Source organism: Lepidochelys olivacea, assembly GCF_965140295.1.
Source record: "Lepidochelys olivacea isolate rLepOli2 genome assembly, chromosome: 14".
Classification (NCBI taxonomy): Eukaryota; Metazoa; Chordata; order Testudines; family Cheloniidae; genus Lepidochelys; species Lepidochelys olivacea.
The window spans coordinates 3,130,546-3,144,952 of NC_140424.1; the positions used below are offsets into that span (position 1 = coordinate 3,130,546).

At 66.3% G+C, this 14,407-nt stretch overlaps 1 protein-coding gene across 5 annotated transcripts in view; it reads left to right on the plus strand.

The window, feature by feature from the left end:
- BAHCC1 (BAH domain and coiled-coil containing 1) overlaps positions 1–14,169 on the plus strand; it is an 88,766-nt gene extending 74,597 nt beyond the window's left edge. For 4 of the 5 annotated variants that reach the window (XM_084648357.1, XM_084648359.1, XM_084648356.1 and 1 more), the window contains exons 15-28: positions 592–706; positions 1,117–1,399; positions 2,538–2,735; positions 3,221–3,546; positions 3,769–3,876; positions 5,413–5,545; positions 6,098–6,212; positions 6,685–6,760; positions 7,198–7,306; positions 7,837–7,959; positions 8,202–8,375; positions 8,871–10,006; positions 10,584–10,820; positions 11,537–14,169. In XM_084648357.1, the coding sequence (XP_084504483.1) occupies positions 592–706; positions 1,117–1,399; positions 2,538–2,735; positions 3,221–3,546; positions 3,769–3,876; positions 5,413–5,545; positions 6,098–6,212; positions 6,685–6,760; positions 7,198–7,306; positions 7,837–7,959; positions 8,202–8,375; positions 8,871–10,006; positions 10,584–10,820; positions 11,537–11,743 (3,340 nt within the window). In that variant the 3' untranslated portion in view covers positions 11,744–14,169. The remainder of the gene's footprint in view (positions 1–591; positions 707–1,116; positions 1,400–2,537; positions 2,736–3,220; positions 3,547–3,768; positions 3,877–5,412; positions 5,546–6,097; positions 6,213–6,684; positions 6,761–7,197; positions 7,307–7,836; positions 7,960–8,201; positions 8,376–8,870; positions 10,007–10,583; positions 10,821–11,536) is intronic. The other variant, XM_084648360.1, reaches the window with a different exon arrangement.
- Positions 14,170–14,407: the final 238 nt, after the last annotated feature.

The following is a 14,407-nucleotide window of genomic DNA, read 5'->3' on the forward strand; positions in this document are numbered from 1 at the left end:
CGCTGGGACAAGAACCCAGTGCCAGGCCGGGGTGGGAGTTTGGAGCCGCTCTGGTTCTGTGCTCCAGCATGGACCTGGCTCATCACCAGCTGTTTGTCACGGGCCTTGGCTCCAGAGAACATGGCTCTGGGAAAAGGGGCCGGGTGGAGGCAAGGCAGATCCCTCCCCCACCCCCCTAGGCTGCCTGGTGCTGGCTGCAGTTCATGGTGCTGCTCAGGGCCCCAGGCTCAGTGGTGTTGCTGGGCTAGGAGCATTCCTGGGAAAGTGCTTGGCTGAGGGAGCTTGGGAGGTCAGGCTCTGCACAGGGCCACAGGGCCTGGCAGTGGGGCTGACATTGGGGTGGAGGCTGGCTGGGATTCCTGGGGCAGCCGGGTGGGCGGCAGGACAGGGTTCCTGAGGTGGGGCTGGCTGTGGGGCGGGGCTCCTGGCAGGGTGGGACTGACGGCGGGGTGGGGTTCCTGGCAGGCTAGGGCAGACGGCGGGGTGGGCAGGCTGGTGGCAGGACTGGATTGCCGGCACCCCGGGACAAGGCCCGTGTCTCAGCGGCTCTGCATGCCCGGTGCACTGAGGGCTGCTCTCCCCCGCTCACAGGGCCGTGAAGACCAGCCTGTCCCTCCTGTGCTCGGAGCTGCGGAGTGACAGTGAGCCCAAGAGGAAGCGGAGCAGGATCGCTGAGGCGACCTACAGCGGCCTCAAGGGCGCCCAGGTGAGTGTCTGCTGCTGGCAGGCTCTTGCCGGGAACAGCCCCACTGGGCTGGCTGGGGGACATGGGGGGCCAAACTGGTGCCAGCCCAGAGCCTGGCCCAGCCACACCACCTGCCCCAGAGAGGAGCCTCCAGCTGGATGCTGGGGGAGGACGCTGGGCACGGTGCTCAGGGTCTCTGGGGGGGCCTTGGTTGCTCCACACATGGGGCCCTGCCTGGGGGGCCCCATTTCCAGCCAGCCCCAGCCGGGAGGAGCAGGGATGAGCACCGCTGGGAAGACCAGCTCCTCTTCTGGCTCGGGGGACGGGGGAAGTCATTGGTGAGGGGCCGGACGGCAGGGCAGAGTGTGGCGGGTGGGCCCGCAGGGGTGGCTGGTGGCTGCTCAGGGCTGTGCTGTCTCCGGCCCACGCAGGACAAGGTGCGGTGCAAGAAGAGCAGCTCCCAGAGCAAACTCGCTGCCAAGGCGGCTCACAAGGTCTCCCAGCTGAAGCAGAAAGTGAAGAGCAAAGGGCTCCCAGCGGGCATCAGCCCCTTCCGCAGGAAAGAGCCCAGCCCCGGCAGCAGGATCCAGAAGAAACTCTCCAGGGCCAAGAGCGCCAAAGCCGCGGCCTCCACCAAGTACCCGCAGCAGGACCTGGGCAGCCGGGAGACTGCTCACTTCAAAGCCACGCCCAGCGCGGGGGCAGCCGGCGCAGGTACGGGAGTGGGGCAGGGCACAGGCCAAGGGTGCGGGGCCACGGCACAGTTGGGTCCCCTTGGCACCCAGCCCTAGGGCTGCCCCCCCTTCATACTGCTGCAGAGAGGCCCTCGCTGCTCCGGGCAGGCCCTGGGCACAAGTCTCAGCTCCATGGGTGAGGGAAGGGGCATCCCTCCCTGGGCACAGGGCAGCTGGCAGGGCAGGGCTGCTGTGGCAGCGAGATGTTCCTGGCTGCTGCTGCTCTGCCATGCTCACCGCGGGCTCCCTGGGGTGCTGGGGGCCATGCACAGAGGTGAGCGCTATATCTGCAGCTATTGGGGGAAGGGAGGGGAGGGGAGGGGAGGCCAACGGATGGAGGAATCTCTGTGGGATGAGGAATTTAAAAATAGCTCTGTCTGCCTGGCCCGGGGCTGGTTCCTGAGGGCGAGCCCGCAGCTGCCAGGCAGGGTTATCGGGCAGCCAGGCCCTGACACACAAGACTGGGAAAAACCCTCGGCTTCCTCTCCCCAAAAGCCATTTGGTCCGGCAGAACAAAGAGAGGGGCCCGCCTGGGCAGGGTGCAGGAAGGAGGAAGCTGGAGCAGGAAGCACTCGCTGCGAAGGAGCAGGAGGTGCCATCCCCGGGGAGCGTCCTCCCCAGGTGAAGGGGCAGAGGAGTGGGAAGGGCAGATAAGATGAGGAAATCCAAGGCTCTTTGTGCCGGCCCTGGTTGTGTCTGGCTGCAGCAAACCTCTCCCCGGTGCCCAGCCCTGCCCAGCGTGGCTCTGCTCTGCTCCTGACAGGAGGGATCCTACTTCCCGACTGGCCACTGCGTTGGGGCCACCCAACCCTTCTGGGGGTATCCCCAGGCAAGCCCCAGGATGGCTCCCAGAGACTCCCCCAGCCACTCTCGGGCTGGCCTGTGGCTGCAGGCCAGGTGCTGCCGGCAGGAGCTGAGCGAATTCGGCTGAAATTCCCCGGGCACCAGGTCGCACCCCATGTCCTGCCATGTGGGCCTTGCTGAGTCCCCTGCAGCTGCCCATTGGGGCCCTCCCTGATCCCAGGGCCGGGCAGGGCAGTGTGGGGAGACGGGGCTGGGTGGGGACGGCCCCCCATGCCCCCTCCGGCTGGTGCTCAGCCTCATGCTCGCCATTGCAGTCTCTTCTTCACCCCTCCTGGCCTGGCCTCCCCCTGCAGACGCAGACTACGAGAGCGAGGACGGTGCCGCCCTGTCGCCCGACGAGACCCTGCCTCCCTCGGTGCCCCCCGCCGTGGTCGGGCCCTCCCCATCCTCGGTGGTGAAGATGGAGGCCAATCAGAAGGCGAAGAAGAAAAAGGAAAGGCAGGGGTTGCTAGGTAACGGGAAAGGCAGGCCGGGGGTACCGGGGATTGGCAGGTGCCAGGCGCAGGGAGCACAGGGCAGGGGGCCCCTGGCACAGACCCTCCTGAGCGGGGGGCAGGCCATGGAGGCTGAGCTGCCTTTGCCCAGAGCAGGGGCAGCACGTTGGAGGGGCTCATGCTGGCACCGTCCGTGCTGTACCCAGCACCTGCCCCGTCTGCCTACCTCAGGAGGCAGCGAGCGAAGCCAGATGCTTTGCTCGGCAGCTGCCCTGATGGAAACATGTGGCCGGCTGGCCATGGTTCAGAGTCAGTGCAGGGAGAGCACCGGGTCGGGGGGTACCGTGCAAAAGGAGTCGCTGCTTCCCCTGCGGGTGCCCAAGGATGCTGGCCCACATGCCAGCACTGGGCCCCTGCTCCATGGTGGGCTCGGGACAGGCACAGGCTGGCAGTCATCAGGACCCCTGGCCTAAGCAGCCTGTCCCTCCCCTCTCTCCCTGCAGGGCCTTGTCGAATCTCCAGCCCAGAGGGCGAAGTCAAGATCAAGCGGCGCCCGGGGAAGCCTGGCGTGGGGAAGCTGGAGAAAGTGCCCACCAGGAGGAAGACAGGGGGCTGCGAGGGGGCTGCTAAGAAGAAACTGAAGGGGAAGCCCAAGGAGAGCCTGCGGCAGCTGGTGAAATCCAGCGCAGGCAGCCTGGCAGCCAGCAACAGCCCCTTCCCCGGCACCAACTCCAGACAGTTCACACCCAGGGAGGATGGGGCCAAGATTTCCAGCGAGCGCTTGAAGAAAGCCACCCGCAAGACCAAGGTGCTGCAGTCGGCCCTGCGGGTGAGTGCTGGGGGGCTGGGGGCTCCTGTGGGTGGATGCAGGGGGCAGGAGGGCTCTTGTGGATGAGTGCTGGGGGCTCACAGGTGGGGGGCGTGTTGCTTGGTGCAGGGCAGTGGGCTGTGGTTGGGGGTCTCTGGGCCACAGCCATGCGCTGCCAGGGCCGGACGCGGGCAGGAGCTGGCTGTGCGCTAACCCCCACCCCCCTCCGCCCCTCCCCGGCAGCGGAAGAATGGGGCGCTGGCCCTGGCCCTCTCTCCCAGGAATGCCAAGACCATCCTCAGCAAAGGCAAGAAGCTGGGCAAGGTGAAGAGCAAGGTGGTCACCAAACAGGTAAGGAAGCAAGGCAAGGTGCCCCCCACTGCAGCAACCCCTCCTCCACCTCTGCCAGCCCTGCTCCCCACCCCCGCTGCAGCAACCCCTCCCCCACTTCCGCCAGCTCTGCCCCCACCCCCGCTGCAGCAACCCCTCCCCCACCTCCATGAGCCCTGCCCCCACCCCTGCTACAGCAATCCCTCCCCCACCTCTGCCAGCTCTGCCCCCACCCCCGCTGCAGCAACCCCTCCCCCACCTCCATGAGCCCTGCTCCCACCCCTGCTACAGCAATCCCTCTACCACCTCTGCCAGCCCTGCCCCCACCCCCGCTGCAGCAACCCCTCCCCCACTTCCGCCAGCTCTGCCCCCACCCCCGCTGCAGCAACCCCTCCCCCACCTCCATGAGCCCTGCCCCCACCCCCGCTGCAGCAACCCCTCCCCCACCTCCATGAGCCCTGCTCCCACCCCTGCTACAGCAATCCCTCCCCCACCTCTGCCAGCTCTGCCCCCACCCCCGCTGCAGCAACCCCTCCCCCACCTCCATGAGCCCTGCTCCCACCCCTGCTACAGCAATCCCTCCCCCACCTCTGCCAGCTCTGCCCCCACCCCCGCTGCAGCAACCCCTCCCCCACCTCCATGAGCCCTGCTCCCACCCCTGCTACAGCAATCCCTCCCCCACCTCTGCCAGCTCTGCCCCCACCCCCGCTGCAGCAACCCCTCCCCCACCTCCATGAGCCCTGCTCCCACCCCTGCTACAGCAATCCCTCCCCCACCTCTGCCAGCTCTGCCCCCACCCCCACTGCAGCAACCCCTCCCCCACCTCCATGAGCCCTGCTCCCACCCCTGCTACAGCAATCCCTCCCCCACCTCTGCCAGCTCTGCCCCCACCCCCACTGCAGCAACCCCTCCCCCACCTCCATGAGCCCTGCTCCCACCCCTGCTACAGCAATCCCTCCCCCACCTCTGCCAGCCCTGCCCCCACTGCAGCAACCCCTCCCCCACCCCTGGCAGCAGCCCCCATGGCCCCTAGTCTGTGGCATAGGAGCCAAGCCCTGAACCACATCCTGCCCAACCTGCCACGGTTGGGAAGAGACGCTGAGGCCAGCTACCTGCAGCCCCCTGACTAGTCACCAGCCACCCAGCCGTCCAGAGATAAGGGGCTGGTCAGGGGCCTGTGGGCAGAGAGCCATCTGGAGAGACCGAGCTGGCCTCAGGGCAGCGGGGGCTGGAGTCCTGTCCAGGGCTGTCTTTGGACCTTAAGGGGGCACTGGGGTTTGGGAGGAGCAGTAGGGAGAAGCCCCTTGGGGCCATCCCTCCCTCCAGACGCTCCCAGGCTTCCCCCAGGCCCCCGAGACGTTTGCTTCCTCAGGCTGGCCTGGCTGCAGGCAGAGCTGAGCTCCCTGCTGGTGCTGTCGGGAGAGACCCAGGTTCAAGGCCTGGCTGAGCCACCGATGCACTCAGTGGCCTGGCTGGGGGCTGGGCGAGGGGCTCCCTGGCGGCCCCCAGACCACAAGGGGGGGGTTGCTCATGGCCCCCGGCACTCTGTCCCCACAGTGCAAGGGGCGGGCGGTCAGCAAGCTGCTGGAGAGCTTCACCGTGGAAGACGACTTCGAGTTTGACGACAACAGCAGCTTCTCAGAAGAGGAGGAGAGCCCTCGGCTCGGGGCTGAGCAAGGCGCAGCCCACGGTGAGCTCAGCCACCCGGGCAGAGCCCAGGGCTGCCAGGCCACTGGGGGATGGGGGAAGATGGCGCCATTCTCCAGCAAATGCAGCCTGGGGTGTGGGATGAATGGACACAGCTCAGGGAGGTCCAGGGCAGAGGAGTCAATGCTAAGGCACCCGACTCAGGACTCCTGGGTCCTCCCTGGGTTTGTGTGTGATTGCCCTGCTCTGTGCCTCAGTTTCAACCATGGGGCTCTCAAGAGTGAGGCAGTGGGGCTCAATCCAGTTACGTCTTGCAGCACTCTGGGATCCCTGGAGCGAGGTGGGGCCACAGAGTGGCGGGCCAGGATCCCGGGGGGCACAGTGCACCCCACGGCTTGTTTCAGCACTCTGTAACAAGAGCCAGCATCCCGTGGGCAGCCCCCAGAAGCTAATGAGCATGCTCCGGATCCCTAAGCCACGGGAGGGGCCGTGAAGCGTGAGAGTGACAGTGGTGTGGCTTGCCTTGCGGGCACGGTGTGGGCAGGGGGGCAGGCACTGGCTGCCTGGGGGACTCATGCCCCATCTTCTCCCCCAGCGCACTCCTGTACTATCCGCAAGGAGGACCTGCGGGATGGCCTGCACGTGCTCATCCCCAAGGAGGACAGTCTGCTGTATGCCGGCAGCGTCAAGACCCTGCAGCCTCCGGACATGTAAGGGCCACGCTGGCATGGGGGAAAGACGCGGGGGGGAGACCTGCAAGGAAGGAGATGGACGGATGGACAGACAACCCCTGCACGGGCGGGGCTGCTGTGATGCCCCTGGCCCGCCAGGGTGGGTTGCCCTCTAGTCCCTTTTGGATTTTCCCTGCCGTTCTCCCTCGGAGAGGCCACTGAAAGCAATGATTCTCTGGGAACGCTCTTGGGATACGAAATGAGTCCTGTCCCGGCCCAGCCCCCCACACCCTGGTCCTGTCTCTTGCGCGGCTGCTGTGGCAGGCCCTTGGATTACCAGGCTGGCCCTGTGACCCCAGACTCTCGTCCAGCATAGCCACTCACTGGGCTCCAGGCCTCTCGGGCCGGATGTCCCACCTTCCCCATTCTGGGTGAGCTCCGAAAGCAGAGGCGAGCCCCTTCCTCCCGCCGCGCTGGCCTGACCCCTTTGTTCGCTCAATCCCCCCTGCAGCTACAGCGTTGTCATCGAGGGGGAGAGAGGAAACCGCCAGCGGATCTACTCCCTGGAGCAGCTCCTGCAGGAAGCCGTGAGTGCTCTGCTCACCCTGGGTAAACACAGAGCTTGGCCCGGAGTCCCGGGGAGGGAAACAACCTGCCTCAGACAATCGGAAGGTCCCGGCCATCTGTGCAGGGCAGCCTTCAAAGTGCGGGCAGGAAGGGAGGGCTGACGAGCGGCCGGGACAGCGGGGGGGCAAACAAGGGCAGGCCCGCACCATGCGCTGGGGCCAGCGGGGGACGGGAGCCAGGCCGGGACAGCAGCAGAGCACCCCGGGCAGCGGCTGGAGCACACCAGGACTAGCTGCCCCAGAACCCCACTGGTTCTTTGCCCCGTGTGCACTTCCCAGGCAGAGCTCTCCCCAGGTGGTGCGACAGACACCCCCCCACACACACACCCTTTGCAGGGGAAGGAGGCCCCAGCCCTGCCGAGGAGCCCCCAGTGACTCGCGCTCTTGTCTCCTTCCAGGTGCTGGACGTCAGACCCCAGTCCAGCCACCACCTCCCACCAGGCGCCAGGGTGTGCGCGTACTGGAGCCAGAAATCCCGCTGCCTCTACCCGGGGAACGTTGTGCGAGGTGAGGCGCCCGCAGTGTCCAGGCCAGGGCCCAGGCGCTGGGGTAGGAGCCATTTGGGCTGTGGGGCAGGGCGAGCACTCCTGGTTCTGCTAAGAAATGCAGAGCTACGGCTGGTGGGTGCTCAGGTGCCAGGCAGGGGTCTCCGGACAGGGGCAGCGAGAGGGGAGGTCAGCACGGCTAGCATCTCCCTGGCACACAGCTGGGAGCTCAGCTCTGCCAGGGACACGGCCCTGCAGACATGCCGGGGCTAGACAGAGAGAGCGCAGAGCGAGTGCCGGGCCGGGGGAGCTGGGGATGGGCCTGGCTGAAGGAGGACGCTCGTGCGGCATGCGGATGCGACTGTGGCCCAGAGATGCCCATGCCATCAGCGCGTCCCTCCCTCGTCTGCTGCCTCTGGTGCAGCCTCACCTACTCAGGGCCTTGTCCTCAGCGGGGCACCAGGCTGCTCTGGCAGTGGGGTGGCCCCCCCCACTCGCCCAGCGCTGGGGCTCCCCCTCCCCTCTGCCCGCACTGACAGCATGTCCCCCCAGGTCCCTCCAGCGATGAGGAGGAGGAGGACCTGGACTCGGTGGTGGTGGAGTTTGACGACGGGGACACGGGCCACATCTCGGTGTCCAACATCCGCCTGCTGCCACCGGACTACCAGATCCAGTGTGAGCCGCCCAGCTGGGCCCCGAAGGGGGGCGGGGGGCCGTGCCCTGCCTGGGGCTGGGGGGAAGCCCCGCAGAGAGGCACAAGTTGGGTATGCAGGGCCAGGGGCCAGAGTACTGGCCTCACACTGCCAGGGGGCCGGGCAGGGACTCAGCCAGGTCTCCCTGCCCCTGGGGCCTGGGCTGGCCCATCTGGCTGTGGGCACGAGTCTCCTCCCCAGCCCTGACGCTCGTTGTGGTTACAGGCACAGAGCCCTCCCCCGCCCTGCTGGTATCCAGCACATGCCGGCGGACGAAGCGGTCTTCCAGCGATGCCCCCCCGCCCAGCGAGGCGGTCCCCAGCCTGTGTGTGGACGGGCGTGAGAGCGCCGAGCCAGCCAAGAACTCCAGCAAGAAGGCCGCTGGCAAAGAGAAAGCCGGTAGGTAGAGCTGGGGGCTGGGAATTAGCCTCCCAATGGGCCAAGGGTCCCTCGCCTGCTCTGCTAAAGCCAGCCAGCAGAGCTACGCTCTTCCCTGGAGGGAAACTCCATAGGGGCTTGGGACTGGCCTAGCAGGGAGCTGCGGGTCGGGAGTGAGGGGCACCAGCAGAGCTGGGGTGGTGGAGCCCAGGGCTGGGTAGCCGGGGGCTGCAAGTCAGACTGGGCTGGCAGAGCTGCACCTTGGGGGCCACATGCACCCTGCTGGCATCCTGATCCTCTCCAACCAGCGCATTTGTCCCCGACTTGAGAGCTGAATTGGCACAGCCATGCCTGGGGACCCGCATGTGCGGGGCTCGGTGCCGGGTGTGGCACAGTTGGGAGGCTCTGGCTGTGGATCAGGAGCCTGGCAGAGCCCGGAGCTGTTCCCAGCCACAGCAGCACCTTGGCACCCAGGGCCAGCCATCGCCCTGACCTGGCTGTTTCCCTCCCCGGCAGGTAAAGCCGATGTGCTGGCCATGGGTGCCAAGGCGCTGCCGCCAGCTGATCACTTCCTGGGCCGGCGTGGCAGCCCCCTGCTGAGCTGGTCGGCGGTGACCCAGACCAAGCGGAAGGCGGCCAGCAAGAACCCAGCCGTGCTGCAGAACCTCTTCCAGCTCAATGGCAGCAGCAAGAAACTGCGGGCCAAAGAGGCGCTTTTCCCCGTGCACAGCGTGGCCACCCCCATCTTCGGCAACGGCTTCGGTGCCGACTCCTTCAGCAGAATCGCCAGCTCGTATGCCTCCTTCGGTGCTGGCGCCGGCCTGGTTCTGCCCGGTGCCCAGAAGCTCTTGCGGGCCAAGAAGGTGGAGAGGCTGGAGGCGGAGGTGGGCAAGGGGGGCAGGAGGAAGTCGGGCAGCGAGTACCTGGTCAAGCTGGACCATGAGGGTGTGACGTCCCCCAAGAACAAGAACTGCAAGGCCCTGCTGATGAGCGAGAAGGACTTTGGGCCCAAGCTGGAGCGGCCCCTGCCCAGCCATGGCTACGCCCACCCAGCTTTGGTGGGCAAGGACAAAAAGGGGCGGGCCCCCATACAGCAGCTGCCCATGGGGCTGGCTCTGCGCAAGTACTCGGGCCAGGCCGACTACGCCCTGAACTGTGACAGCGACTGCCACAGCTCCTACTCCGACATGGACGAGGACGAGGAGGCCGGCGGGCTGGGCGCCAACGTGCCCTCGCGCTTCATCACGCGCCTCTCGGTCTCCTCCTCCTCCTCCGGCTCTTCCACCTCCTCCTCCTCCGGCTCCATTTCCACCTCCAGCCTGTGCTCCTCCGACAACGAGGACTCCTCCTACAGCTCCGACGACGAGGACTCCACCCTGCTGCTGCAGACCTGCCTCACCCACCCCGTGCCCACCCTGCTGGCACAGCCCCAGGCCCTGCACTCCAAGAGCAGCACCCCACAGAGGTGCTTCATCGCCAAGGCCGCCGCCGCCAGCGCCAAGGCCAAGCTGAAGCGCAAGGAGGCCCTGAGCTTCTCCAAAGCCAAAGAGTTCTCCCGGAGGCAGCGGCTGCCGTCGGTGGAAAATCGGCCAAAGATCTCCGCTTTCCTGCCGGCACGGCAGCTCTGGAAGTGGTCGGGGAACCCCACCCAGGTAGGTCCAGCCCCACCTCCAGGTACATCTGGCCCCACCCCTGGGTACATCTGGCCACGCCCCTGGCTGTATCTGCCTCCGCCTCCCAGTACATCTGGTCCCGCCCCTGGAAACATCTGGCCCCGCCCCTGGTATGTCTGACCCCACCCCCAGGAAGCCTCAAGGACAGGGCAGGTAGAGGCCTCCCATGCGATTGTCCCTGGCTTGTTAGCGTGGGCACTGCCTGTAGGTGGGACGAGGGGCAGGGCGCGCCCTTAACGGGGATGCCTTGGGTCGGGGAGCTGCTGGAACAGGCCAGCACCTCCACAAGCAGACCCCTGCCAGGGAGGCACAGTCACTGCCTGAGGGGGCACGGGCTTGGCAGAACTGCCCCACCCCTGCCAGGGGCACCCCATCCCCACCGCTAGCCCTGGGCCTGCCCTGTCCTGCTGGGAGCCCATGGACTCGCTGAGGGGGCCTGGAGCCGCTGCATCGCTACCAGCCCCCCGCCATCTCACCAGGGCAGCCGTGCCCGGGATGCCAGTGTGGGGCGGGAGGGTCGCGAGCTGGGGACTGACTGCATCTCCACCCCCCGCAGAGAAGGGGCATGAAAGGCAAGGCCCGGAAGCTGTTCTACAAGGCCATCGTGCGGGGCAAGGAGACGCTGCGCATCGGCGACTGTGCCGTGTTCCTCTCGGCCGGCCGGCCCAACCTGCCCTACATCGGGCGCATCGAGAGCATGTGGGAGTCGTGGGGCAGCAACATGGTGGTGAAGGTGAAGTGGTTCTACCACCCCGAGGAGACCAAGCTGGGCAAGCGGCAGAGCGACGGCAAGGTGAGGGGGTGGGCGGCTGGGCATGGACCCTGGATGGGGCGGGTGGCCGGGCATGGATCCTGGACATGGGCAGCGGTGCTGAGCAGATGGGTGCGGGACAGGGGCAGCTGGGTGGATGGGGGCGCTGGGCAGCCAGGCATGGGATGGGGCAGCTGGGCATGGGACAGGGGTTGCCAGGCAGATGGGCACAGGATTGGGGCGCTAGGCAGACAGGCATGGGATGGGGCGCTGGATGGACCGGCATGGGATGGGGGTTGTTGGGCAGACAGAGATGAGACAGAGATTACTAGCTAGATGGGCACAGGATTTGGATACTGGGCAGATGGGCAGGGGATGGGACATGGGGCAGACAGGCACAGAACGGGGTGGCTGGGCATGGGATTGGGGTAGCTGGGTGGACAGACATGGGATGGGGGTTGCAAGGCAGATGGGCACAGGATGGTGTGCTGGGCTGTCAGGCATGGGAGGGGGCACTGGGCAGACGGACACAAAATGGGGGTTGCTGGGCGGACCGGCACAGGACGGGGCACTGGGCGGATGGGTGCAGGGCGGCCCCTTTCCCGAGAACCCGAGGGCTGTGCTCAGAACAGGGTGCCACGGAGCTCCCAGCATGGCGGACAGGGCCCAGTGTCTGTGTTGGGCCGGGCCAGCAGCCCGTCCAGTGGCTGAAGCCCCTGGGGCCTGCAGGGGACCCTCATCCTGCCCTCTGCCCGCAGAACGCACTGTACCAGTCGTGCCACGAGGATGAGAACGACGTGCAGACCATCTCGCACAAGTGCCAGGTGGTGGGGCGGGAGCACTATGAGCAGCTGACCAGGAGCAAGAAGTACCAGGACCGCCAGGACCTCTATTATCTAGCGGGGACTTACGATCCCACCACGGGCCGGCTGGTGACTGCCGACGGCGTCCCCATTCTGTGCTGACCCCGTCAGGGGCGAACCAACCACCCCCCGGCCACTCACTGGCAAACACGCAGGGGAAAGGAGCCGGGAACTGGGGCCAGGAGTGGCCGGGCATCCTGGGGCCTTTTGCCTCCCTCTCTGGGTGGGCTGGCCAACGGAAGGGCTGCGCTGACATCGCGGAAGCTCTCCCAGCAGCACCACCTCTGCCCGTTGGAGCCAGGCCCGGTAATTATGCAAACCCCCGCCCCCCAGCGGCACGACCCCGGCAGCTCCCGCGGAGCAGCGACCCGGATCCCGGCCGCAGGGCAGAGCCAGCCTGGCTCACCAGAGACCTGCACACAGCTCTCCTTCCCGTTGGCAGGCACGGAGAGATTTGAATTCAAGCCATACTGTCCCTAGTACCTCGGACTGTTTGCCAGCAGGTAAAGCAGAAATCAGGTGTATTATTCTATTTATTTCTCGTGTAAATATTGTATTTCTTCCGGGAAGTTTTATGGAAACAGAGAAACCGACAGACAAACGGGGGGCGGGGGGGTTGCAATGCACTGTTTGCCCCCAGCCTGGCTGAGGCCGAGGACAGCTGGGGTTTTCTGTACATAGGGAGGGAGCAGGGAGGGCCCCGGCGCGCTCACCCCGCGGATGGGACGGCGCCCGCCTGGCCGGACTGTGTAATATAGACCCCCTGGGGCACGCTCCCTCGGTCCTTCGGTGTATTATTATTATTCTTATTCTGATGCTAGTGCCCCCGGTGCTCTGTCGGGGGGCACGAGCCCTGTGACGGGGGAACAGAGAGAGTATATATATTATTATAAACTTGGGCAGTGAGGCCAGGCCATGCTCGGCAGGGAGCGCACAGCCCGAGCTAGCTTCCCTCGGGAACCAAACACGCCCGCCATGCACACGCATGCAGCCGCCACACGCACAGACCTGCCGCTCCTGCATGCACCCGCGCCCCACCCAAGCAGGAGACAGAGCCGGGCTAGGCGTCTCCCTGTGGCTCCCAGCCGCGCCGGGACCCCGGTTAAAGGACGTGGGTGGATGTGTGCAGACGGTGGGAGGGGGGGGCATTCGCATGTGGACGTGGGCACGCGGCGGGGTGGGCACGTGGCAGGGTGGGCACGCGGAGGGGTGGGCACGCGGAGGGGTGCGCGGGTGCTGAGAGGACAAAGCGCAGGGGTGCCTGACAGCACCGCACCCCCTCTCAGTTGAGGCCGGGCAGCCCCAAACCTCTTTTCTGAATCCCATTAATCCATTAAACCAAACTAACCCAGACCCTCTCAGGATAAGACATAGGGGCCTGGCTGGAGCCAGCGCGGCCTATGGGCCGTGGCTGCCCCGATGCCCTGGTCTGGGGCCCAGCTGGGGCCGAGATGTCTCTTTCCCCTTTGAGTGCCCTCGGGCTTGCAGCTCTGGCAGTGGGACTCAGCCACCCCCCAGCCACCCCCCAGCCGGGCTGCTCACGCAGGGCAATTGGGGCTTTTCCGAAAGCAGACCCCAGTGAGCAGGTGCCCAGGCAGGTGAGGCTGAGTCAGCCGGGAGTGGGTATGGCACCCTGCTTAGATCCCATTGCCCTGGCGTGCCGAGTTAGCCAGAGGGGCAGTGGGTGGCTTCCTGCAGTCAAACCAAAGCACCACCCCCCTGCTCACCCACCCCCACGGGGGCTACGCTGGGAACCGGCTGGGACACTCAGGAGCAGGCCCCTGCCGTGGCCGGCCCCCGCGCCTGCTCTGTGGGGGTGATGTGCAGCCATCCCAGCTCTCCCCCCCAGGGGTCTCCGACTCCCCCCATGACAGCCCTGCCCTGCAGGGAGGTGGCACCCACTGGGCACACTACTGGGCTCCGTGTGGCCCATGCCAGCTCGGGGTAGCATGGCCCCACTGAGCGGGTTGGGCACCCCCAACCAAGGACCAGACATCCCCAAGGCCCCGTGCTGCCCCAGGGCCTGGCAGTCGTCCCAACTCCCAGGGCCGCAGCAGGGGCTGATGTAATGTGTTCTGAGGTGCCCCCGCAGCCCCCACTCGCCCAATACTTTGCTGTCTGTGGTTTCTGCCCACTCCAGTCGGGGACCCGCGCCCTCACTGGGGCAGGGGGACGCTGGCTCGTCCCAGCCCCCCCTAAAGCTCCAGATAGAAGAGAAAGGAGCCTCCCCTCCCCCCGGTGGTCTCAGAGTAACCCAGATTCCTGCTGAGCGTGCAAGACTCCCCCCGGACCCTCCCCCTCGAGTGGCCGTGCCCCCCTCCCCCTGGCCACGCTATGCTGTAAATGTGTAAAGGGCCGTTCTGCGCCGAGGGGAGGGTTTTTTTCAATGTAAACACTAAAAAACTACAACAAAAAAAGGGGGAAACACCCCAGTTTTCTGAACAGCAGACGATGTAAAGGCCTTTTAGTATGGAACTTTTCTATCGATAACTTGGCTTATGAATAAATATATGAAACCTTGCTGGGCACCAGGTGTTCATGCCTTGTGGGATGGGGCGAGGAACCAGCCCCACAGGGGCAGACAAGCACGGGGCACTGGGGCAGGGCTCTAACCTATGTACGGGGGGTGCCAAGCCCTGGGGGTGGGCTGTGAGGGGAACGGATGGGGAGTGCCCTGCGCGGGTGGGGGGCATTAGAGGGAGGATCAGAGGTGCCCTGCATTTGGGGGATGTTGGGGTGAGGATCAGAGGGGAGGATTTGGGGGTG